The sequence below is a fragment of the Diceros bicornis genome, chromosome 10, assembly GCF_020826845.1.
Source record: "Diceros bicornis minor isolate mBicDic1 chromosome 10, mDicBic1.mat.cur, whole genome shotgun sequence".
Lineage (NCBI taxonomy): Eukaryota > Metazoa > Chordata > Mammalia > Perissodactyla > Rhinocerotidae > Diceros > Diceros bicornis.
Window position 1 is genome coordinate 11,149,960 of NC_080749.1, and position 26,998 is coordinate 11,176,957.

A 26,998-nucleotide genomic window follows, 5' to 3' on the forward strand; every position below is an offset into this window, starting at 1 on the left:
GGTTGTAAAGCTGCTGAGCAAGAAGTTCAGTGTAGGTGCTGCCTTTGACTTTGGTTAATGTTGCCAGGCTGGCCACTTTGGTCAGTGGTGTTTCTAAGGAGCCTGCCCTATTTCCAGCACTTGGTTTTTTAGAAAACTGAGGGTGAGGCAATAAGCTACTGTGTAGCTTATTGTACCTGCGGTGATTCAGACACAGAGTGGTGGTAGAGTTTTAGTGGGAAGCAAAATTTAAGCTACAAATAAATAGGCTAGCTAAAGCAAAAGATTGCTTTCCTGACTGGTTCATTTACAATCTGGAAAATTGTGAAAAATATCAACCCACCAACCATAGAGCTCATTGGCTCTTTGTTTTGGGCTTCGATGTTCTTCCTGATAAAAATAATAATTGTTATTCTGATATGGTTGCCAAGCGTTCATGGTTCTCAGCCACTTGTGATTATAAATGATTCTACAGTGTGAACTGCTTTGTTTTATGTTTAATGTTTCATAATATTTGGGTGTTATGTTATCTGTGCTGATTGTCATTCTCTTCTCTTACTTTTCAGAATGGACTGCTGAATTATGAAGTATTTCAGACCCAATAGTAGAACATCACTCTGCCACTCACTCCTTTATCTCCAACTAGTTATTTAAATTGGACTTTTAATATCCTACCAGCTGCTCTTCAGACACACATGGTGCATTGTTGCCATTCCCCGGATTGCATCTTTGAAACACAGGCTCTTAGTAACCTTCAGCAAACAAAGAGGCAACCTCCCAGATACGTTTACCGGGAGGGTGTCACCCTGACTGCCCCCTAGCTTTTGCTGCATCTGTATTTGAATTCCATCATGGAGCCGCGCATGGAGTCCTGCCTGGCACAGGTGTTGCAGAAGGATGTGGGGAAACGACTGCAGGTTGGCCAAGAACTTATAGACTATTTTTCAGACAAACAGAAGTCTGCTGACCTTGAGCATGACCAGACTATGTTAGATAAACTTGTGGATGGACTCGCTACCTCTTGGGTGAACTCTAGCAATTACAAGGTAAGCCGTGCTATAGAAGGCACTCTTATAGGTGGCCGGACTGCCTTGGTGGATCAAAATTGGTCTTTAGAAAAAAGTCCTTTGTAAGCAATCAGCATGATTCCTTGGTTTCCAGTAAGACACTCAGTCAGGTTGTGGCTTTTGGACATTTCATTCTAGAGCAAGTAGAGTTTTCTTTGATTTTTGTTGGCGATCAGAAAATCCTTATCTGTTAGCACTTTGAGAGAAGGCTAAGTGAACAGATCAAGAGAGGCTTTTATGTTGGAAAGTTTACAAGCATTTGCAGCCTTAAAGTTAAAGTGAATATTGTGTCTTGCAGTGAATGGGTCATGAGACCTTGGTGAGTGGCCCTTCATGAATCACATATGTCTTCACTAACTTTCTCTGGGGGACGGAAATGGTAATAGGATGGTGGAGCATTTTACCTTCAGGTCACTGTTTTGAAGTTGGACCAGGGACCTGGCCAGAAATAGTATGGGTTGCCAAGGACTCTTCTATGACCTGTGAGTAGGGACCTGGAGGGTATCCTTCAGGTTCTAAAGATCAAGGCTCTTCATGTGCTCTTAGTGGGTGGGAGGGGGCAGCAGGCTCCCATGACCCAAATGAATTGTGACGGTTGACCATATTACCATTCAAGGACTGAGTTTTCATGAATAAAAACTGGACAGGACTTGAAGTGCTGCAGAGGTGTAGTTCTGTCTCCTTGCCTGCCACTCCCCATACTGTCTTTTAGGTTGCCAAGAAGTGGCTCCTTTGGATCAAGGTTGACCTGGAAGGAAGAGTGGGAACTTTGTCTGACTGCTAATAGGTGCGATAGACATTGTGAAAGGGGCCTACAGAAACAGAATCTTTTGTGTTTTTTTACTGACCCAGTCTTCTGAGATTGATTTGGACTTGGAAACTGGTGTTTATAGGATTCCTTTGTTGGCTCTAGTACAGACTCTGTTTTCCAAATACATTAAACCTTGGTCTTGTCTAAGAATCAGCTGGCTTTATACTTGTTAATGATGTTACCTAAGACCCTAATATTTCACTTACAGCTAGGTATAAAACTTATCCTGTCTTTGGAAGCTGAGCTTAAAATTTTATTACATTCATCTATTTATTCACTTAGCTGAAGTTAACAAGTGCTTCTTATGTGCTCAGCCTTGGTGCTGGATGGTGGGAATGTCACAGAAATGAGAGGTGATAGAGTCTGGTCGATACATTTTTGAAGGCTGTGAAGTCACCTTGTCTGTATTTGAATCATGGCTCTGCCACTCTTTCTATGTGCATATTAGGATGCTTCTGGCTGAAATGGACTCACTTGACTTAAAAGTTACTATAAGGAGACTGAGTAATTTCCTTTAAGAATTTAAGAAGTCTGCAGTAGTTAAGGCAATGTCTAGGGAAGAAGAGTGTCTGCTGTGTCTTTTACTTGAGAGGACACTTTTCTCAGAAGCATGCCGGCAGACTTTGTTACATCACATTGGCCAGAATGGCTTTGCGTGCCCACCCCAGCATCACTGGAAAATTGACGAGTGTCCATGATTGCTTTCGACTGTCATGCTTAACCTCCTGGCCTTAAGAAGGGGTCCAGCCTCCACTGAATGAAGCATCTGGCCGTGTGAAGGAGGGGGAAATACTTGAACAAGGTCAGACTCCTGTTAGGAAGGAGGAGGTTAGGGATGGCACTGGGGTAACACGGATATTAAATGAGTAACCTACAGAGTCTGCTACACTGCTTGAGCTTTTTTAACCTCTCCAAGCTTTAGTTTCCTCATCTGTCATGTTGGGATAATTGAGTTATTATAAGCACTAAATGAGAGACTGTGTATAAAGTTATCACACACCTGCCACATAATAAACATTCAGACATTAGCAGTCGCTGTCAAGACTTGTTTCTTATCTTCAAGGAGCTCATGGTCTGGGGCTGGGCAGTGACAAATAAGCAAATGGTTACAATACAATATAGTGTGTACAATAGTAGAGAGACACAGAATTTGGTGGGAAGACAGAAGAAGAAAGTAACACTGCCTGGAGAAATCCAGAGTTTTGAAGATTGGGAAGTTTTTTCAGAATAGCATTTGCAGGGTCACAAAGGAGTGAAAGATTAAGACGACCCTTTGTGAAGTAATTTCTAAGAAAGACCGCTTGGTGCAAAGAAAAGTCAGGAAGACGAGGTTTGCTCCTCACTTGCAAGTAATCATAGACAAGTCACTTTACCTGTCCGTGCAATGCAGGTGTTTGGCTAGCTAATCTCTCAGGAGGCCTCAAGCTCTAATATCTGACATGACCTCATACAGATAGCTTTGCAGTCAGGGCCCTGACTTGTGGTGCTAATCGTACACCGTGCTGAGCACCCCCTCCACACTTGTTTATAAGCTCTCTGAGTGTGGTGACAATGTGCCTTGTGCACACCTGGAGCCCAGAGCCTGGACCATAGTAGGTGCTCAACAAGTACTGGTCATGTGAGTGAACTCAGGAGCTTAGAGAGACTGCTTAGCAAGTATTCCCAGTGGCTTTACCAAAATATGGAAACTTTTCTTTTAGGGATCTCTAACCTTTTTTTTTTTTCTTAATCATAGATCAAGATTTCTCATTCAGAGCCTGAGGTACGTTTTAGGTTTGATTTGACATGTTTTGTATATTATGGATTGAAGAGATTTGCTTCATATGAAACAAAATTTTGAAGCTTGGCTTCTTGAAATAGTTTTTTTTTTAAATTAAGGACTAACAAGAGGAGAAAACGGAAGTAATTTTGGCCTTGCAAAACAATAGTACTTGGGTGGTGGTGTTCCTTTTCTTAACAGGGAAAGTAGATGAATGCCAGCCCAGTGTCTTATTTAAAAAAAAATAGTTGGGTGGAGCTTGAATTTTTTTACATTTGAGGTTTAACATGGTGGACAAGTTTATTTGGTATTAATTACAGTTTAGTAGCTACCATTTATTGCTTACTTACTATGTGTTAGTGATTTTATCTGTCTTATCTTATTTAGTCTTCATAACACCCCTACAAGATAGATAGTGGCATCCTAATTTTATACCTGAGGTAACTGAAATTACTCAGAATTATGAGGTAATTTCTACTAGTGATTATGGAACTGGGATTTAAATATAGGTCTCTTTGATTTCCTAGCCAGTGCTCCTTTTTCTTTTCATAAGAACAGGGGTCAGCAAACTTTCTTAAAGGCCTCATAATATATACATTAGGCTTGGTGGGCTGTATGGTCTTCTTGCCAATATTCAACTAGTTTGGGCCGTTATAGTGCAAAAGCAGCCACAGACAACACGTAAATGAACAGGATGACTGTGTTCCAATAAGACTTAATTTACAGAGACAGGTGGAGGACCAGTTTGGCCCATGGACTGTGGTTGCCAGTCCCTGAACCAGAACACTGAGCACCTGCTGTGTGTACATACTTTTTGTTCAGTGGTGGGAACCATTCGTGATTCATCTGGGAGAAGAGTAAGGCTTGTAATTTGTGTATAATTTGGGAATGGGGGGAGCATTCATTTAGGTTGAAGAGAGCACAGTTTGTTTGGAGCATTTTGTGTGATATTTCTGGAAAACTTGCCGTTTTTAGCTCTCTCACTGAGACTCATATTAGGGTCAATATGTATTCTGTTAGCACCACTGATATCTGCTGTGACCTAGCTTTGGACCTTCTTGGGTAATAGAAGTCATTTTGGGGATTGAGTATTCGCTTATTTAAATAATGCCCTCACGCATCCGGAACACCACAGGGCTACACCGTGGGGGTGCTGTTCAACCCGGAAGGACTTAGTAGGTTTTCTGTATTGTCACAGTGCCCATGGGAGACACGGAAGGAGATGGGAGACTCTTCTTGTTTATGAGGCTTCTTTTCTAGATTACTCAGACATTTAAAAATAAAAATAAGAAACAAACAATCTGAATATGGCTGCCCTCATTGATCTGGTCTCCCCTTCATGTCACCCTTGATTAAAACTTGAAGAAAGAGAAATATGGTGGAGTAGATTCCTGCATATACCTCCAGCCACTTTTGTTTTTTTCCCTCCTCTCTTCTTCAGGTGAGAAGGGATGAAAGGTAAGCGTGATCTGACCTGGAGAGGCTGCCTGGAGGGAATTGAGGGAGACCTGTGCTGTGCAGCTTTCCCAGTTCATCTCGACAGCTTTTATTTGGCCAGACAATGCAGTACCATGCAGCCTCACGTATCCTCGAAGTGCAGGCGCTTGCCCTTCTAGTGGGCTCGGTGGAAAAAAACCATCCTAGGGGGACCAGGTGCTTTTTGTGACTAGAGTCCCATAGTCCTTTCTTCCCACTTCCAAAATCCCAAAAGCTCTGAAAACCTACTGTTTTTCATTTGTTATTTGACCTGAAGTGAACTGACGTGAGACTACTTACAGTCTTTATTTACTTGCTTAGGGCATGGTTTGCTGCAAAAGTATTAATATGTTTGATTGTGGTTGCTGCCCCAGATTCTGTTCTAGGGGGTATAGATATTTTTATATGTATATAAAACTGTGCACTATTTTACCTTTCTAAAACCTTAAAAATTCTGTATTCTAGAACACATCTGGCCTCCAGAGTTTTGGATAAGTGATTGTGGACCTGTGTTTAATATTGTAGAAAAATAATGATAGCCCATGGTTATGGGACATATACTGTGTACCAGAAATTGTGCTAAATATGTGTTCATTTTTAGCTTATAATTACCATATGAGGTAGATACTGTTATCCTCATTTTATAGATGAGGAGACTTATGCTCAAATAAATCAAGTAACTTGTTCAAGGCGACAGAGCTAGTAATTAAGGTTTCTGGGATTTGAACCCAGGTGTTTCTGCAACAACGGAAGTTAATTAAGCACTTATGGTGTGCCAGATACTGCACTGGGGGCTGAGTGTCCAATGGGGAAAAGACAGGCCTGGTCCCTGCCCTAACAGTGCATGGCCAGTGCCTGGCCAGTCTAGCTCTGTCTGCATCTACTGTGTGTGGATTTCATCCCTGTGCACTGCTGTCTCAAGGCCCATGCCATACTGCCTTCTATGTGAAATCTGTAGGTTCCCTGTTAACCTATTAACACCCAGGGCTTCCTTTGTCCCTGCCCTAACAGTCTTTATGGCCTGTGGTGGGGGCAGGTAAGGCAGATGAGGGTGCAATGCCCAATGTAGGATAGAAAATAACTGACTCTCAAATTGCATCATGGGAGTGTCTGTAAATGCTGTAGTGTGAAGAACAAAAGTGTCAGGTGTGCTTAGTAGGAGAGCTCTTGATGGAGAGGTAGAGTTAAGTAGGGCCATGAAGAATCAGAAGGAATGAGTTGCAAAGGGTTCAGAGAAGCCTCTATTCCTTTCTTGTTCCTTCCTTCCTTGCCAGCACTGTCTCTGTAGAGGCTGTAGAAGATTTAGTCTCTCCTTAAGCTTCTTTTCAAAGCACAGTGTTACCCTGCCCTGGATCAAGTGCTGTTTTGGGCGTGAGGGGAAGGTGTTGACAGATAGGGGAGGTTCCTCTCATTTCCCTTGCTTATCGCCAAAACCTTGGCTTTCATTAAGGTTTTTATTTTCCCTCTTGTGTCCTTGAGAGGAGAGCCAGAAAAGATTATTGGATTCAGATTAAGTGACTTCTGTTTCTTTTTCTGGCCGTCTGCTCGGTGCTGCCATCAAGTGATAAATCCTTTCGGAGGCTGTTCATTCCCAGGTTTTCCCTGCAGTGTTCTGTTGGTTGCAAGAGGTGAATTTCTCTGGGTATAGTTTAAAAAGATAGGCAGCTCTGTTTTAAGTAGAAAAGCTACAGTGAGCAGTACTAATAAGCAAAAGCAAAAAAACCTCAGGAAAAGTTATTTCAAGAAAATTTATGTGGATTGTCGCATAAAAATGGTGTCCTCTATGTAATTAATGGCATTTCTTCTGAAATACATGTTTATGTATATGCAGGGGCAGCAAAATATATTGGAAATAATTCAGATTTGAATATGAACAATCTGGGTTCCTGTCCTGGCTCTGCTACTTAGATTTTTGAGCAGGTAACTCTCCTCATTTGTAAAGTGGGTCTGATGGTATCTACTACATAGCGTTATTATGAGGATTCAGTGAGCCAATGGACATAAGGTGCCAGTAGTGCTTAGTATATAGCGTGTGGTCAGTAAAAGGAAGATGATGAAGATGTTATGTAGTTATTGGGCCAAATGATAACAAGATCTGTAGAAAGTTAACTTTTATGTGGGACTGAGGTTGCATGCCTTCTTGTGGTTCTTGTCAGCCTATGCCCTGGAACAGAGGCCTCGGGTCTTTTGTAATAAGATAAGAATCCTTGAGCTGTGCACTGTTGATAATAAAGAGCAGAGCAGCAGCTGGCTGAGAGTTCTAAGGGTGAGTTTAAAACCTGCTGGTAAAAGCCAATCCATTGATTGAGGACCCCTGTTTTAGGAGGATTTCACTTATTCTTTTTATTTTTAACACTTAAACTTCACCTTGTTTCAGAAAGCTAAAATTTAAATAAGGATACATATAATAGAAGAATTCATAAATTGAGTGTCAAAGAAAAAAGAAAAAGAAACAGCAGGGGTGAGAACATGGAGCCAACAGTGAGGCTGATGAGTACACGAAGGCTAATGTTTACTAATAGCTATCATTTATTAAGCGCTCGTGTGCCAGAAACTGTTGAGTGCTTTGCATTCAGTGCTTCGTTTCATCATGACGTAGGTACTCTGTGATAAGCCCTGGGATTATTTCCATTCCCCAGTGGGGAAACCGCCTAAGAGAAGTAAGAACTTGCCCAAGGCTGCATAACTGGAAAGTGTAAAAAGGCAGGATTTTAACCTGCAGAGTCTGACTTTAGAGCCCACATCTGAATCCATATGTAATACTACTTTCTTTATAATATTGCAACAATAGTAATAGTTTATCAAAGCATAAAGAAAAGAGTGTAAGGATATACCTCACAGTTAATGTTGATTGCTTTAGGAGACTGGGTCCTGAGTGAGAGATAAGCACCTGATTTTGTACTTTAATAAAAAACCAAAAATATTTAAGATCAATGTATTTAAAACAGTTCTTTGACTGATCCTAGTAGAATCATGACCATATATACTTTTTAAACTCTTTATTTTGGAAAATATTTAGATCAACAACAAAGTTTCAAAAAACAGTGCGAAGAATTTTCATGTTTCACCCAGACCCCTGTGTTAATACTTCACCACGTTTGCTTTATCCTTCTTGCTATGTGCGTATTATTTTCAGGTGTGAACTGTTTGAGAGTTTGTTGTAGAGACGTTGCTCCATTGCTCCTAAATACTTGTGTGTATTTCCTAATAAAAAGGACATTTACCTGTGTAATCTTTGTACGGTTATCTGAACCAGTATTAGGATTGATAGAGTACTAATACGATCTAATCTATGCATCTTATTCATGTTGTCCTACTAATGTCCTTTATAGCAAAAGAAAAAATTTTCTGGTCCATCATCCAATCCAGGATCACAGGTTGCATTTAGTTCTCATCTGTGTAGTCTCCTTCAGTCTGGAGCATTTCATCACCAGTCTTTACTTGTCTTTCTTGACTTAATACTTTTGGAGCATAGAGGCCATTTATTTTCTATAGTCTTTCAATTTGAGCTTGTTTGATGTCTCATGATTAGATTAAGATTGTGCATTTGGGTGGAATACACGGAAGTGATGTTGTGTCCTCAGTGCACGGTATCAGGAGGCACATAGGTATCTGTTTGTCCTACCTGGTGAAAGAGGTGTTTGCAGGTTGCTTTAGAAGTTGCTATTTTTTTTAGGGCCGGCCCCGTGGCTTAGCGGTTATGTGTGCGCACTCCGCTACTGGTGGCCCGGGTTCGGATCCCGGGCGCACACCGACGCACCATTTCTCCAGCCATACTGAGGCCGCGTCCCACATACAGCAACTAGAAGGATGTGCAACTATGACACACAACTATCTACTGGGGCTTTGGGGAAAAAAAAAAAACAAGAAGGAGGAGGATTCGCAATAGATGTTAGCTCAGAGCCGGTCTTCCTCAGCAAAAAGAGGAGGATTAGCATGGATGTTAGCTCAGGGCTGATCTTGCTTACAAAAAAAAAAAAAAGTTGCTATTTTTTCCTTTAATAATGAATAGTTATCTTGTGGGGAGATTCTTTGAGACTCTGTAAAATCTCTTGTTCTCATCAAACTTTCACCTACTCGTTTTAGCATCCATTGATGATTTTTGCCTAAAATAATTATTACTGTGTTGGCTGCCAAAGGGTATGTTCTGATTCCATAATTTCTTGTTATTAGTTGGCTCCATATATTTTTGAAATGTATATTTTATGTCTATTTGTATAGCAAGAGTTAAGTGTATATTTTGATAGTTATCCCAAAAGGAACTACTGTGAAGAAAGAAAAAAATGTTTAAAATTAGTCTTATTTAGGTACATTTATATTTATAAAGAATTTAAGGCAACCTAATACTTTGTGAACTTATTATAAAATAATGTGGTGCAGTTTGGTTCAGGCTCTGCCTTCCTAGCAGCCAAAGTAGAAATGGAGAGATGGTCAGCTATAAGTTTTTATGACTATCGTGAAAGGAATATAGAAAGGCAAATAATAGCAAAATGTCTTCCTAGATTTAGCAGGATATTAAAGGACACTTTGCAGGAGGGGAAGAAAGCAGAGCGTGGAACATGGATGAAACGGAAGACAGCACTGAGTGAGGTGCAGGTTATTCAGCTGCACTGTTCCTGTAGACAGAATTCACCAGCTTGAGCTTTGGACTAAGGGGGAGATTGTCCGACGGCATCTGGGGTGAAAAGAAAACCAAGAGCTGGTAGACCCCACTGAGTTATCTTTTAGCAGATTAAGTAGAGGTCTATGACAAGGACCACAGCAAAGAATCCAGAGAAATTGGATAAAAATGGCTTGAAATATAGAATGAGAGGTCAGTCAGCCTGCAGGAATTTATCTGGCTACAGCTGCTTTTTACATGGGATTTGGGTAGGGGCAAAGGTGGCTGTCGACTGTGGACCAAATGGATGGCGTTATAGATGGGGAGGAAGTGCTTTGTGCCGGGTTTGGTCACTGGTAGGAATCTGTGTTTAATTATCCTTCAAGACTTTGTGGAAGAGGTGGGCTGTAGGTCCTTTGGATGAGGGAAGAGAGATGGCTCAGCGGGCTCCACAAAAGAGCATGTTGCAGACGTCATTAATAGAGGTGATATTCTGAGATAAGCAGGCTGGTAGTACACCAGTGAGGCTGAGCAAGATTCCCAGGTAGAGGAGCCAGGATGGGTTGTAGGACCCTGGAACTGACTCATGGGGCAGTGGAGCTATTGAAGGACCCCTGGGAGAGCGCAGTACTGGAGCACCAGGTGCTAAAGATTGCCTGAGCAGTTAGGGATCTGATAAAGGTGGTGTGGGCTAGGACCAAGGGGAGGTGGGGGAGAAGCAGATTGGAGTAATGCATTAGGGACAAGGATGGAGTGGGTGTTTTTGGTATTAGTTTGGATGTATGATGAAGGACTGGGATGAATTTGAGAAGTCTTCAAGATTTCAGGCTTTAGGATACAATTTATTGGCTGTGGATAGCCATGTAAAAAAGATGGTCAGGTTCTTTTCCTGCATGATGCATTTTTTTTTTTTTTTAATTTGGAGAAGACATTTTAAGAAAAAATACCAAATAATTTTGAGGATCATGTAGAAGAATAATCATGGAGAAATGTTTGTCTTTGACTCCTTACCTTGGCTGAGAGTCCTAAGCCTTATGTACTTTGTGATTTCTATACATTTCTTGGGAGCAGTCTTTTTCAAACACATTTCTCGGCTATCTAATTGAGGTATTCTTGCAAATGCTGATTCAAAAAAAAATTTTGTTTTTATTACAGTAAAAGTGATATGTGCCTGTTGTACAAACAAGAACAAACAAAACTTCTGACAATAAAGTTAGAATGAAAAAATTGAAAATCACTCATAGTCTTTTGCCATGACAACTATTTTATTGTTTATATCCGTTGAAAAAAGATGGAAAGAATATTTATGTAAGATCGATCATACTATGCATGCTGTTTTGTCAGCTTTTTTGTTTAGGTTCAATGTATGTCATGGTCATTTTTCCAAATCAATAAATTAGATCACTTACGAGTTAGTGTAATTTTAATGTATTATTCTCTTCTGTGGGTGGTTACCCATCATTTCCTTATCCACACCTGGTTGCTAACATCTATGCGGTTTCTCATTTTTTGTCCTGAGCATCACTGCACTGACGTCTATGTATGTTTGTGCCCTTTTGTGTGTCTCAGTGCTGACAGTTCAGAGAGGTTGATTGAATTGCTGGGTCGCAGTTGGCCGATTACCCACCTGTCAGTGGTGCATGAGTGCCTCTATATATACCACTCCTGCGTGTTATCATTTCTCTTGATATTTTTCCTTTTGAATGGGCAAAAGATATCTCTGTGTTGCTAGAAGCAGTGTTGCAAAGTCTTTCTTCTACTTCTAACCTTTGAGATAAGAGTAAATCTTACGAGGATATAAAGTAAATAATTTTATTTTTGTTACTCTCATTTCCCCCTTGAATGATTGATGAAATCTCTTCTGTCTGGGGTGTATTAAATGTTAGCAGAGTAGGAGATGTCAGTAGGAGGAGGAAGTCTTGATACTTCAACAAAGCCCACTTTGAAATGGATTAAAGAAATTGAGTCTCTATCTGTTGTTACTTAATCCCATTAGCTTACTTTTTTTCTGCACAGAATGAGAATAGTATTGATTTATCTGGAGAGTCGTGAAGAAAAAAACCCATCATAGTCTACTTCTTTGGAATGTTCTTTTCCTTTTTCCAAGTGCTTTCACACCTACTGTAACCTAAATGTCAGCTCGTCTTAACTGGGCTAAGATAGAAGATGCTAAATAACACTAAGTAGATAGTAATTTTGGTTTTGTTGGGCAGTGAGGGATAGGTGTGTGATCTTATTTGATTCTTCATGTGATTCTAGCTAACCTGAACAATGTTTTTAAACAAACAGCTTTGTAAAGAAAATGATTGTTAGTAACCTTTCTGATCAAGGTCAGAAAGTCAGATGGGTTTTGTACTGAACAATAACTCAGTTCAAACCAGTTTAAGCTGAAAAAGAGCAATAATGGGGCAGATCGCTGGCCAGGGTGGTGGTGGTGATTACTGTAGAGATGACACTGGGGACTTGGATTGGGGTCGGCTCTGCTTCTGTCCGACCAGTGGCTTCGTCCTCCGACATAGGCTTCTCTTCAGTGTTGCGCTCTTGTGCACTGTGGTCCCGGCTTACATCTTGCAGCCCCATCACAAGAGGAAAGGGTCTCTCTTTTCCCAGCTTGGAGTAAAACAACCACAAACCCCCAAACAAATCCTCAAACCCTTGACCCACTCCTTGTAGCCAGGGAGATGTGGCAGTGCCAGAAAATGGTGGCCCCCACTCAGAAAACCTCATGTCAAGGGATGGAATAAGGAGGATGGGTCCTCTAAAAGAGGGTTTGGCTGGGGGCAGGTGGCCCAGGTGTGACCCCCGGGGCATTATGGACTTCACTGGAACTTGGTAGTTTAGATTGCTTGAGAGGCTACAGGGCTCCGGTGGGAAGACTGCGACGTTGGGGTCAGAGGCCCGGGTTTGTGTCACAGCGCGCCGTCTTCTTTGTGTGGGTTTAGGCACACCGTTGAGCCTCCGCTTCCTGTGGTCAGGAGTGAGCAACCTGAGGCGTGCCCATATGTTCCACAGTGCTTGGCATAGTGCTGTCTCTGTGTGGACCTCATTTCACTTCTTTTCTCTTCTGATGACCCTCTATCATTTGGGCTTTTAGCTCTGTCGTCAAGCGAGAGCTTTTTCATCTTTCCCAACCCCGTTAAACTGAAAACTAATCCTTAGTGATTATTATGCTAGTTTTTGGAATCCTAGTACCAAAATGCAAGTATTTTTATGGGTATAATGCCATTCTTTCTGTATTTTAAAAATCTGAAGTCTGAATCACTTACGTATGATGTACATAGAGAGTGATATGCTGCTTTAACATTTCAAATGTGCACTCACCTCTTGGCTGTCCTGTTAAAACCACTTCTGAGGCGCTGGCCCGGTGGCACAAGTGGTTAAGTGGGCGCGCCCGCTGCAGCGGCCGGGGGTTCGCCAGTTCGGATCCTGGGTGCGCACTGATGCACTGCTTGGCAAGCCATGCTGTGGCAGCGTCCCATATAAAGTGGAGGAAGATGGGCACGGATGTTAGCCCAGGGCCAGTCTTCCTCAGCAAAAAAGAGGAGGATTGGCAGATGTTAGCAGAGGGCTGACCTCCTCACAAAAAAAAAAAAACAACAACAAAAAAACCCACTTCTGGGTATCTTGTAACTAAAGAAATGGAAATGAAAACTGGTGAAGTTGAGTGTCTTACATTTATTCATCACTTAGATTTTTCTGAGAGCCAGTTTGGACCCTTTACTTCTGTTAGAGCTCCCAAATGGAGTAGTTTTAAAATTAGGAGGGAAGGGGAGATGTTGAGGACAATTAGGAGGAGGGTATGGTGGGGGGTTAGGGAATGGAAAGCTCCAGGCCTGATTTCCAGCCCTCCTGGATCTGGCTTGCTTCCCTGTTCACAGGGGCTGGATTCCCTGCTCTCCTCTTACCCTTCAGGTCCAGACCTGTTCTCTTAGGGCCAGGCCTTCCCTCCCCTAGGATAGCCTACCTCAGCCAGAAGCAGCCTTCTCGCCCAGTCGTGCTGCTTTGAGAGAAGTGTGTTCAGAGCAGGTGGACGAGAGCCGCTCTCTTCACAGTATGTTTTGCTTGGGGGCTAACTATGTGTTACCGAGCCAGCCCCGAGGGGCCACACGTGGTGACTGTGTTTGGGACCCTGTAGCTTCAGCGTGCAGCCCTTCATGTAAAATGAGTGAGGAGGATGTAGACTCAGGGCCCCAAAGCGCAGGTGGATGTGGCGCCCTGGAAACACGCAGACACACGGAGGACAGCTGACAACAATAGGTGGACTTCTTGTTAATGCTTATTAAGCATGGATTAGTTCAAGAAAACCTTATGTATATGTATCATTTATCATTTAGGGAGTTATATGCTGTTTTAACATTTATGCTTTAACTCTCTATGTACATCAATACATAAATGATTCAGACTTCACATTTTTAAAATACAGAAAGAATGGCTTTACATCCATAAAAACATTAGCATGTCAGTACTAGAATTCCAAGGAAAAATCTGGTATGACATGTGCCAACTATTAGTAGGGTGTTTTTATTTTTTATTTTTATCTTTTTAAAGACTTTTCTGGAAAGTAGATATTTTGTTTTATTTTTGTTTCATTTATTTATTTATTTTATTTATTTTTTTGGTGAGGAAGATTGTCTCTGAGCTAACATCTGTGTCCATCCTCCTCCATTTTATATGTGGGATGCCGCCATAACATGGTTTGATGAGCGATGTGTCGGTCTGTGCCCGGGATTTGAATCTGTGAACCCCAGGCCACCGAAGTGGAATGCGCGAACTTAACTACTACACCACCACGCCGGCCCCAGTAGAGTGTTTTTAAGGGAGAGGGAAACATTACAGGGAATGTTTAATTACTACTTTATTAAGTTTTTTATTGTTGGAAATTTTTTTATAATATAACTGGCATTTAAAAAATTTCTTTCTTTTGTAAAAATACTATAGTGCCCTCAGAAGTGTTAGTTCTCTACACAGGTCAGCTTTATTCGTATTAGATGTGCGTTTGTTTGCTTTCTGCCCAGGACTGTTATTGTTAATAAGGAGCAAGTAGAGGGATCAGGTTGGAGGTGGCAAAAGAGGAAGCCATCTAGAAGAACTTACTCTTTTTTCTATGCTCTGAAGAGACACTGTGACTGAAGGATTTATTTTTATGGACTGAGATCTTGATCCCTTTCTTTAGAGAAATTGATCTTTTTCTTTTGCCACCTCCAAAACTAGGTACATCCTGTTTAGGGCAGGGGATGCACTTCTGGAAATGGGAACACTGACAAAGGAGAGCTAATGTGCGTAGCCTCTGTGGAGCCGTGTTCTAGAATCTTTCTTTGGCAATTGCTTTCACATCCACTGAAATCATGGCCTACCTCTGGCTATTCCAGCTGTTATTTTTGGTAACTTGCTGGCAAATGCTCCCGTGCTGCAGAGATCGTTAGGAGGCCCTTGGTAATACTGGCGCTTCCACTCGTCAGTTCCTAGTGGACATTCTTCTTCCTCTCTTTTCTTCAAAGATGGCTCCAGCTCTGTAAAATTGATAGTTGAGGAAAGGGAAAAGTTAAGAGCCTGGAATCTGGGGCCAGACCACTTGGGGTAGAATCCGTGCTCCATCCCTTACTCCTCCTCTCACTAGCTGTGTGATGCTGGGTAAGTTATTTAACCTGTCTAGGCCTCAGTTTTTCATCTATAAAATGGGAACGATATTGATCTCATAGGGTTGTCATGAGGGTAAAAGAGTTCATGCATAGACAGTGCTTGATACATGGTAAGTGCTGCAGACTTGTCAGCTTTATATTTATTTTATAGCATCTAATGTGATATTCATTTTGTTAAAAAACAAAATTCAGCTGTGTAAATTTGAAGATCTAATTGGCTTTATTCAACGATTCGTGAATCAGGAAGCATTCCATCTATCAAGCAGAAAGGAACTCCAAGGAGCTTTACAAAATGGAAGGTTTTTATAGGCAGAAGGGGGAATGGGACAAGGAAGATAAAAGAGTGCATTATTTCAGGCAAGGTCACCTTCCCTTAGGGGAAGGGAGGCGGTCTTAACAGGCAGATTATCTCACTAGTGCTAATTAGAATATTTCAGACTGATTGGCTTATAATTGCAGTCTTGGGAGAGGCTGAAACTGCCGGTAAGGTTAGATGTTAAGTCTTGGTTTGCCAGTGTGGGACCTAGCTCAAGTGACTCCATTTTGGGCCTGCTGCTTCTTTTGAACAGTTTCCTTGTGATTGGTACAGCACCATTGCTGCCTGTCTTTGGTTACCTATTATGGATTTAAATTATTCCAGAACAGCCAAACAGTGGCAGAAAGAGAGGCCACAGAGAAATAAATGGTCCAGTTGCAGAGTAGCCTCATTTCAGGAGACTGTAGTTGAGGGAGCATTGGCTGTGTGTCTTTGCAGGGTAGTGGGTGAAAGTTTACTGTCCCAGGTCTCTCACTGCATTGTAATGTGTACCAAAATGGATTGTAGGGTATGTACCCTACCTTTTCTTTCTTCAAAAAAACCCACAAAACTATTTTGGAAAGAAATAAGCGGTCGTGTCTGAGTGGGGCATATCAGAATCACCTGGGAAGCAATTAACCTCTTCCCTCTGATAAAAACCACAAGTTAGGGTGTATCTGAGCCTCGGGTGGTTGGTTCTGAACCAGGCCGTTGTGAGGCAGAGGCTTCAAGTCACTGTGCACACAATTTGACTAGCTGTGTGAGTGAGCCGTGGAACTGTAAAAGGTTTTCAGCAATCGAAGAAACTGCACTCACATGAGTATAAAACTGATCCTAATGAAGAACAAGAGAATTCATAGGAGCACGAATAGGAAAGGGCTTGGATGGGGAGATACTAGCCAGCACTTGGTGGGCACACTGTGAAAGAGGAAAATGATTTTGCATGAGTGAAGTCAAAAGTGAATTAGAAGTGTTTACTTTGCATATTTTGCCAAAATGAATAAATGGTGATGGAGATTGTGGAAGAGGAACTGTCTGAACGTCGTCAAGGTAGTCACCAGATATTTGATCTCCTGCTATGTGTCAGAAATAGTAGTATGTTTTTCTGTGTATTATTCTTAAATCTTACCCCACTTCCCGGTGGTTAGTTAGCCTTGAAACTCCTCAAGGTTAAGTAATATCCTCTAGGGCACAGAGTCAGCAGTTTGACTGGAATTTGAACGGAAGTCTGTAGAATGTCAAGGCCTTTAGGTCCCTCATTCAGCCTCTGGCTGGTAGGTATAACATTGCTTTGTAATCACGTTTTTTTTTGGGGGGGGTGGGGGAAAGAGTGGCCCTGTGCTAACATCTGTTGCCAGTCTTCCTCTTTTCCTTTTTTCACCCAAAGCCCTAGTACATTGTTGTATATCATAGTTGTAGAGTTATAGCTCTTCTATGTGGGACGCTGCCTCAGCACGGCTTGATGAGTGGTGAGTAGGTCTGCGCCCAGGATCCGAACTGGCGAACCCCGGGCTGCCGAAGCAGAACATGTGAACTTAACCGCTATGCCACCAGGCCAGCCCCTGTAATCACCTTTTTTAGGGAGTGTAGTAAGAAAAATAAAAGAAGTCTTTTCTGCAGGGGTAATAGTAGTGGGTAGTGAATTTAAATTTTCAGTGGAAGGAATAAAAAAAAAGTTCAGCAGATGCTTGGAAGGACAACAGTTTCTTATTACTCTGACTGGGAGCTGGCTTGGTATCCACAGGTGAATAAGAAAAACACGATGTACGGATTTTAAGTGGACTAGCATTCTCTTCTGACAGCCAGAAGAACAGTGTTGATTACCTTAGAGCCATGTTTAGGAAGAAAACATTTATTTATTTCTTACTAAGAATAACAGGGCCTTTTGGGAGGAAGAGAAACGATTCTAGGTACTATTTAATAGTACCTGAGATCAGAAGGAAATAACTTGATATAGTGGAGCAGCAGATAAGGTAAAATAAATAAGCAATCTTATTTATTTATTTATTTTTTGTGAGGAGGACCAGCCCTGAGCTAACATCCAATGCCAGTCCTCCTCTTTTTTTGCTGAGGAAGACTGGTCCTGGGCTAACATCCATGCCCATCTTCCTCTACTTTATATGGGACGCCGCCACAGCATGGCTTAACAAGCGGTGCGTCGGTGCGCACCGGGATCCGAACCGGTGAACCCCGGGCCGCCGCAGCGGAACGTGCGCACTTAACCGCTTGCGCCACCGGGCTGGCCCCTTATTTATTTATTTTTTTTGTGAGGAAGATCAGCCCTGAGCTAACATCTGCCAATCCTCCTCTTTTTGCTGAGGAGGACTGGCCCTGGGCTAACATCTGTGCCCATCTTCCTCCGCTTTATATGGGACGCCACCACAGCATGGCTTGACAAGACAAGCGGTGCGTCGGTGCGCGTCCAGGATCTGAGCCCTGGGCTGCTGCAGCGGAGTGCACGCACTTAACCGCTAAGCCACCAGGCCAGCCCCAGCAATCTTATTTTTTAAAATGAAGGATATGCCAGGATCAAATCCGTGTTCTTTTTTGGCTGATTTTGTTTTAATATTTCATTTGGACTCTGAAAGTTTTTGGTAGAGAAATTTGTTTTATGCTAATTTTAAAAATTAATATGCTCCTGGACAAATATAAAGAATTGGAAATCTGTCCTAGTCTTTTCTTGGCTGGGTAGGTAATTGAAAATGGGCCCTGGAAGTCTTTGGTTCTGCTTTGCATCCCGCTCTGCTCTCTTGGAAGGTTGGCTGCCTGCACCATTGGGCTTGGAGCTGCAGCTGCCTTCCTTCTGAAGTGGATCCTTTGCTCTGTGGTCACCTTTGTGAGATGCTGGTCTGCCTGAGAAGACAGTCTAAAGTAAAAGTTCAAGGTCAGCTATATAAGATAGCTGTTACCAAAGTGACACACAGGCAAACCAAATGAATCTTCCCTCCTCACATTCATGGTCAGGGGAGGGATCTGATTGCAAATTTAGGATAGGAGAGAATGCTCTTTGACTGATTGAGGGCATGGCCTTTCATTTCTAAGTGTTTTAAAGAATTTATGGCCCATTGTTTGTTCATTCCAAAAACCTAACGATATGGGTGATATTTTTTCTCAGACAGGAATGCGGCTTTTGGCAGTGATTCAGCATCACAATTGCTTGAAAATAACCAAGTCCTTTGGAACCTAAATGTGTGACCTTTGTGCATGTGATGTGTGTCCATGAAAGAAATGTGTGCATGATGATTAAAAAATTGCCTGAAATTAAGAAACAGTGGCTTTCAAATTGGGAAAGTCTCAAATGCCCAGTATTAGGAGAACATAAGATATATGTGTATAAGTATTTCCATATGTTTATCCAGAATATGGTGTATTCTGTAGCTTGTGTAGTTTTATAAAGTTATCAGTGACATGAGGAAATGCTCATGGAATAATGTGAAATGAAAAAGGCAGGTGCAAAATTTATATACAGCAAGATTTCAACTAAATATAAATGTTTGAAGAATGATCTGGAAAGAGATATGTGAAAATGTTAATGGTATTAATCTATATGATGAAATTATAGATGATAGATTTTCTTTCTATGTTTCTGTATTTTCTTTCTTCTTCTTCTTCTTTTTTTTTTTTGTGAGAAAGATTAGCCCTGAGCTAACATCTGCTGCCAATCCTCCTCTTTTTTGCTGAGGAAGACTGGGCCTGGGCTAACATACGTGCCCATCTTCCTCTACTTTATGTGGGACACCACCACAGCATGGCTTGACAAGTGGTGTGTCAGTGTGCGCCCATGATCCGAACCTGGGAATCCCGGGCCACCGAAGCAGTGCGCCTGCACTTAAACGCTATGCCACTTGGCTGGCCCCTCCTGTATTTTCTGAAATGTCCACAGTAGGCATATATTGCTTTCATAAACAGAAATTTAAAAATTTCCTTCTGCTTTTGAGGAGATATTGGTCAGGATATGATAGGGATGATGTGTTATTATATTGCCCGATATATGAAGAAATAAACAGAAGTTGGATTTGTTGCAAAAAGCAGTGCCTTTGGTAGGTGCACAGTTGCATATCTGACGTTAAGGAGGATCACTGGTAACTTACAATGATTCCATAATTTTTCTCTTGGAATTATGGTAACCATAAAGTAACTTTTCATATTTAAAATATGAGTGATACCCAATCAGTATTGCAGTTAGGATCAAGAATCCACTAAGCATATTCAACTGCTTCAGCCCCACTTTTTCCCCATAAATTTTCATCTAGTTGCTCTAAAAAGATAAAAAAAAAATCTGTACAGAATCTGTTACTGCATATAGTACATGAACTGTTTTGATAAGTTTTGCCAGCTAAATGAGCATAAACATTGGTATGAATTTAGCTTTTCTTAATGACTCAAATTACTACTTTTTTTCGCTTTTTTTCCCATTTAGTTTATCTTTTTGCGGTGATTGCTAGATTTTTGTTTTGTTTTGTTTTTGCCTCAGAATTTTGAGATAGAAGATTGTGAAATATGCCATGGCCAAATGTTTAGAGTTGATTAGCAGTGCAGTCAAAGTAAGCCAAATCTGGCTGTTTGATTTGGTTTCTGCTTTATTGTAGAAGGAGGATTGATTCAAGAGGAAAATGCTTATTTATCTTCGCCAATGCATAATGGTACTTTGGAGTTGAAGCATGTTCTTTATATATTTCAAGCCTTGTAGAATGGAGATCTTTTGACTTATAAAGGAATGTATTGCATCTTCCTATCCCTTTCGCTAATAAAATAGCCTTATTAAGAATTACAATTGCATTAGTGATTGTCAGGGATTGGGGGGGATGGGGAATGACTGCTAATGGGTAACAGGATTCTTTTTGGGATGACGAAGATATTCTGAAATTAGATAGTGGTGATGGCTGCACAACCTTGTGCATATACTGAAAATTACTGAGTTATACACTTTAAAGGGATGAATTTTATGGTATGCAAATGATATCTCAGTTGTTAAAAAAAGAGCAGGAAGAGGAGAAGGGATTCCATATGTGAAGGAATCCCATCCATGTCCCACCAACCGCTTTAGTCCTCTTAATAGTAAGTTACAGAGAAGCCTAGTCCTGGGAGAATGCTGAATTTTCACAGGCACTTGACATGAGAGTAAAAAAACCCATATGATTAAGTGATCAGTCACATCTAAAATGAAAAGACAACCTAAGGACATGGATAATACTGTACTTACAAAAGATCTGTTTCAGAAGGAATGTTATAGAGATGTACTAATGAAGACTGAATTCTGTTTTAAACTTTAGAGTGAAACAAGCATGAATTAGGTGTCAACAAATAACTATATGAAGGAAGAGAAGGGAAGTGTGTGGGTTTTGGACTCACAAGAGTGAGGGTTTTTTGTTTGCTTTTGTTAAGAAGGAATTGCTTTCTTATGGTTTTCAAATGTAAAAAAAAAAAATGAAGAACGCTAACATGTTTTGAACGTCTGATTATGTGCCAGATCTTGTGATAATTGCTTTCTGTATTTTATGCCATTTAATCACCGTAAGAACCATATTTTCAAATTCATTTTAAATTTGAGAAACTAAAAGTAAAATATTCACCTCCCTCTAAAAATTATAATTGTGTGAGGGAATACCCTTATAAGAAGTTCCCAAAGAACACTGAGGAAAATAACTTGCCTGATATATTACCACCCAGAGATGCCCCCACCTTGGTGAACATCCTTCCAGGCATTTCCCTGTGCGTATATCATATTAGAATTACACTGTACATGCTGTTCTGTTGCCTGTTTATTTGTTTGTTGTTTTGTTTTATTCAATGTAAAAAGTTAATAGAATATTTGTTAAATACGGTTATTTCTATGGTGTCATGATATTCCTTTTTTTGTGTGTTATGATTTACCTAATTAGTCTCCTGTTGATCGAGATTTAGTTGTTTGCAAATTTTCGCCATTTAAACAACATTGTGATGCTTATCCATGCATAAGGGTTGTATCTTTTTTTCCAACCTTTTGTCATGGATTTTTTCAAATATACATAAAAGCGAAGAGAATAAAACAATGAATCCCTACATACCCATCATTCTGCTTCAACTATTAGCATTCTATCATTCTTGTTTTGCTGACCTCTCGCCACCTTTTCCCCACGGGACTATGTTTTTTTTTTTTGGTGAGGAAGATTGTCCCTGAGCTAACATCTGTGCCAGTCTTCCTCTATTTTGTATGTGGGACACCACCACAGCATGGCTTGATGAGCGGTGTGTAGGTCTGTGCCTGGGATCCAAACCTGTGAACCAAGGGCCGCTGAAGTGGAGCATGGGAATTTAACCACTACACCAGCACCCCCCCCCCCCAGTATTTTAAAATACGTTCCACATGTCATATCATTTTACCTGTAAGTATTTCAATATGTATCTCCAATAAATAAGGACTTAAAAACATACCCACATACCATTATCACACCCAACAAAATTACCAAAAATTCCTTAATACCATCTAATAACTAAGTTCAGTTATCCTCAGTTTGATACTGGCTGAATACAGGGTTGACATAAGGGAAGCCATATTGTAGAGGGGAAACCATATTGTGACTTGGCATGACCTCTGACTAACTCTAGATATTATGGCCCCTCCCAGCTGCTGTAAGTTGATAACTTTGTTCTTTTGAGTTCCTTAGGAGTGTGATGTGATGACCCCTGGGCAGAGCGTCTATGCTGATAGCCATCATCAATGACAACTGAAAGATCAGGGTGTAGGGAGTTGCTCTAGTCTCTGATGCATATCAATTAAAACAAAAGACTGCCAGGAACTAACCCCCCCCCCCCCACCAGAGGCCTCCCCAACTCGGAGACCAGCCCTCTCTATAACTGGCCTGTATGTAGTCTTTGTTCTGTAAGATGGTTCTTTGAGATGTTAGTCGGCCATCTTCCCCCTTGCTAGCAAGCTGTAATAAACTGCCCTTTCTTTTCTACCATCTTGCCTCTTGACGATTGGCTTTTGTTTCACGGTGAGCAGATCGTGCCCTTTGTGGGCTAACAAGTTGTTTCAAAAACATCTTTTTACAGTTGATTCGTTTGAATCTGGATCCAAATGATGTCAGTGTTACCTTTAAGTTTTTGTTAAAATTGATGAGTGTCTTCCCCACTCACTTTTTTTCATATTTGTTGAAGAAACTGTATCATTTGTCCTGTAGAATCCCACTCATTCTAAATTTAATTGGTTGCATTTTTTGTGTCGTTATGTCATCCAGCATGTTCTTCTGTTTCCAGAAAGTTGGTAGTTAGATCTGATTCTAGAGGCTTGATTAGCTTCAGTTGTTGTTGTTGTTTTTCTCGTAACTAATGCTTCTAGGTGCTGGTGTGTTCATCATCCACCTGCATCACATTAGCAGGCCCATATTATCTGGTTGTCCCACATTTGATGATACTAAGATTGATCAGTGGGTTCAGTGTCATCACCAATCCCTATGTTATATGTTTCCCATCCAACTTTTGACTTAATGGTTTTAGTAGCAATTGATGATTGTTGCCTAGACTGTTTCGTTAGATAGCAATAGGACAGTTTTCTAATTCTGTCATTTCCTTTAATTCTGTCGTTTGTTGGCTGTGATTCTTCTATAAAGAAGGATTTTGCTTCGTCAACTAGTGGCTACTCTGAAATACATTCTGTGTAGGAAAGGCAATTTGACTGCTTTATTCTTCCCTTTGATTGATCAGTTTTCAGAACATGAGTTGGTGCCTACCAGCCTCCTAAGATGACCAAAGAGGGTCTTTTTAATATTAGTATAACTAATGAATTTAAACATATTTGTTGTGTTCAACCCATTCATTACATTTGAGCATCTTCTTGATGCCCCATATCTGGCCAGTAGGAGCCCTTTCAAGTCATGTCATAAGGACACAGAGCCAATTTGAAATGGCAGTTTCCCAGTAAAAGGAATTGGGGTGCCTTAGAGAAATGGCCTAGGTAGCAATTGTCCAAGATGGGCTTTGGACATCTTGTAAGACTTGAAAGCAAGGAAGCCCATTTATCTGGTTTCACACCATATTGAAATTACCTGTTTGTGTACGGCCTCCCCACTAGATTTTGAGCTTCTGGAGGGCAGGGACTGTGTTCTGTATTTGTAGTCTCATAACCTAAATCTGTTCCTGCTGGAGGTTCTACATCCCACCCCCAACTCCCCATCATAGAACAAAACAAAAAAACTCAATTGCAAAGTGCTCTCTGGGACTTTAGAAAGCCCCCATTTTGTCTATCTTAACAACTGTAAGAGTCTCCCCAGTGTCTTCCAGTTGTTAGTGACTTTCTGAGAGTTGGCTTTTTGGTGCACTTTGGAGGCTAATCTTACTCTGGCTTTCTTTCCCATGTCCTTTAGGCAAGTACAAGTAAAAGTAATGGTGGGAATTTGACCGTGCTTAGACTATAGATTTTATAGATGAGGTGAACTATAGGCTCAAATCATACACTGGGTCATGCAGTGTGGTTAAGAAAAGTGGGCATAGTGTGTGGTTCAGCACTGTTGCATTGTTCTTTTCTGTCACTTCTCCTTTTCCCTTGCGTGAGGTAGTCAGAGTTTTATTTTTTTTATAACATTCTCTGTATTTTACAGCTCTATTTTCTTTTCCTTTCAGAGTTGAATTTCTGTTTACTTACATTAGATTCTACAAGTTTTGATCTATCATCGAATCTTATTTCTTGACCTTCAGACTAGAACAGACTCCCAGTTTATATGCCTTCAGAGCTTTCCCTCATAGCATTTTGTTTGTTGTTAGTGCTGTCCAGTGTACAGCACTTCTAGCTCGCCTGTGTAGAGCAGAGCAGAACCCTGCCCAGTCTCTTTGCGCCATCCTCTCACCTTCCGGCGCTCTATCAGACAATGCTCTGCTGCTATTCATAGGGTGTTCATAGCCAGGTTTTCCAGAAGTGGGTGGCCAGGTCCTTCTTCCTAGTCTGTCTTAGTCTGGAAACTCTGCTGAAACCAGTCCACCATGGGTAACCCTGCTGGTATTTGAAATACCAGTGGCATAGCTTTCAGCATCGCAGCAGCACACAGCCACCACATTATGACAGTCTCCAGGTGGGTGGTCTGGTTCCTTGACCAGGAAACAAACCCGGGGCAGGCGGTGAGAGCACCGAATCTTAACCGCTAGGCCACCAGGGCTGGCCTTGTAGCATTTACCGTGGCTTAATTTATATTGATGATGTGATTAATGTCTGTCTCTCTCAGACTGTGTTTACCTTTTTTTTAAAAGTAATTTTATCTGTAACGCCTTGGCACAGAGTTGTTGCTCTGTAAAATTTGTCTAATAAATGAAAAAACCCTTAACCTCTATTGCCCATGCTATTCCATGAGATTTTTTGGTAGTCAAATGAGAGTAATGTGAGTGAAAGCCAGATTGCATGTATGCCATTGCCATTATAGAGATCTGTCAGTCAGAGCTTCAGGGCTTTACCTCATCTGCTGTTCTGCTCTGAGCAGCATCCGTCATGTTTCAGTCGTAGGTGGGAATTTGCACCCTCTGGTGTTGGGCAGTGTCTTAACTGAGTCACCTTCTCCATAGCTCGTAACATGAAGCTTTTCAGGAGGCTGTGAACCTTGGTTTGTTTATCTCGATGCTGCTGAGATGATATTGCCTGGATAATATCAGTTTGGTGCATTTAATCTTCCACCTGCACATCCCCTTCCTCCTCCTCCTTTCCCTCTCCTGTCCTAGTAGGAAATTAGACTTTTCCTTTTGGTCGTTTTCCACTGAGTTGTGAACACTTGATTTTGCTCAGCTCCCCTCTGATGCGTAGACTCGGGCAGATCACTTTACCTCTGAGCTTTTGCTTCTCTCTTGGGAAAAGGGAGAGCAGTGACGATACTGGCCGTGCCTACTTACAGGACTGTATGTGAAGCTGCAGAGAGAGGAATCCTTATTCACCATTGTTCTCTTACTTTCTCCCTTTTGCTTTGTAGGCACTGATTTTAGAATCTGACACGTTTCTATGCTTTTACCTATAAGCAGTTAGCTCCAAAGCTTTCCATTTTGTTGTTAGTCTGTTGTGGAGCCAAAGTAAATAGGGTTTCACAGGATAGAGCTGCCCATTGGCTTTTTTTTTTAAAAAGAATTCCCTGTTTTAACAATTGAGATAATTATATATTCATAGAGTTGTAAGAAGTAATACAGAGAGATCCCTTGTACAAATGCCCAGTTCCCCTGAAATGGTTATGTTTTGCCAAACTATGGAACAATATCATGACCAGGATATTGACATTGATACAACCCAACAGTCTTACTCAAATTTATCCGGTTTTACAGATTTCCCTTGCTATCCAAAAGTAGAGTGTTCCTGTGAAACTTTTCGTAAGCCGAAACAGTGTAAAGCAAAGAAGCAATTACATTGGTCCCTCGGTATCTGCAGGGGATTGGTTCTAGGACCCCCTGTGTATATCGAAATGTGCTCAAGTCCCTTATATAAAATGGCATGGTATTTGCATATAACCTAAGCACATCCTCCCGTAGACTTTAAATCATCTCTAGATTGCTTATAATACCTAATACAATGTAAATGCTATGTAAATAGTTGTTATACTGTGTTGTTTAGAAAATAATGATAAGAAAAAAAGTCTGTACATGTTCAGTACAGATGCAACAATCGTAGGCTTTCTGATTTGCGGTTGGTTGAATCTGTGGATGTTGGTCCTGCGGATACAGAGGGCTGACTGTACCATTAGTTTATATGGGAAAAATTTTTGAGTGTTCCTGGATCTGAAAAATAACCTACCAAATTATACCAAATAACACATAAAACCTAAAATAACACTAACATATAGTAAAAGCAAGAATGATATGATAAAAACACAGCCTATAGAAAGTAGAAATAATGTAGTATGTACAGTGTAGTTTCACTTACTCAAATTGGGAAGACAGCACACTGGAAGGCTGAGAGGTGGTGGTGGTGATGGGGTGTCACGCTGAGTGATGGGAGGTTGGGGTGGTGGGAGGTACAGGAGACTGGGGAGTAGGAGAGAGCGGGGAGGGCCATCTGTTAACATCTCATCATCGTCTGAATCCATCAGGGAACGCAGGTCACCAACGCCTGCACCTTCTTTTGTGTCTGCCTGCCTCGATGTCAAAGGTCGAGGTTCGTCGTCTGCTGTGGCTGATGTGGAAGGCCTGAAATACGACAGTATGCTTGACTGCTTAGCCTCTATAATGGCTCGATGCAAAACAAATGCTGAATGCTATTTTCACTTTTCACCTTTTTTCGTAAAAGCAGAAATCCTCTTTGGATTTCTTTTCATTAGTGAAAACAGGTACTAATGTAGGTCTTTTGTAAAAGTGAAGTGGCATAAATCAAAATTTTGGATAGCGGGGGAAACCCATGTTTGTACTCGTTGGTGTGTGTCCATTGGCTT

The 26,998-nt window shown here is 41.2% G+C and overlaps 1 protein-coding gene across 1 annotated transcript in view; it reads left to right on the plus strand.

The window, feature by feature from the left end:
- Positions 1–26,998, plus strand: part of CLASP1 (cytoplasmic linker associated protein 1) — a 260,490-nt gene that overhangs the window by 27,186 nt on the left and 206,306 nt on the right. The window contains exon 2 of the mRNA XM_058548789.1: positions 546–1,025. Coding sequence (XP_058404772.1) covers positions 831–1,025 — 195 coding nt within the window. The 5' untranslated portion in view covers positions 546–830. The remainder of the gene's footprint in view (positions 1–545; positions 1,026–26,998) is intronic.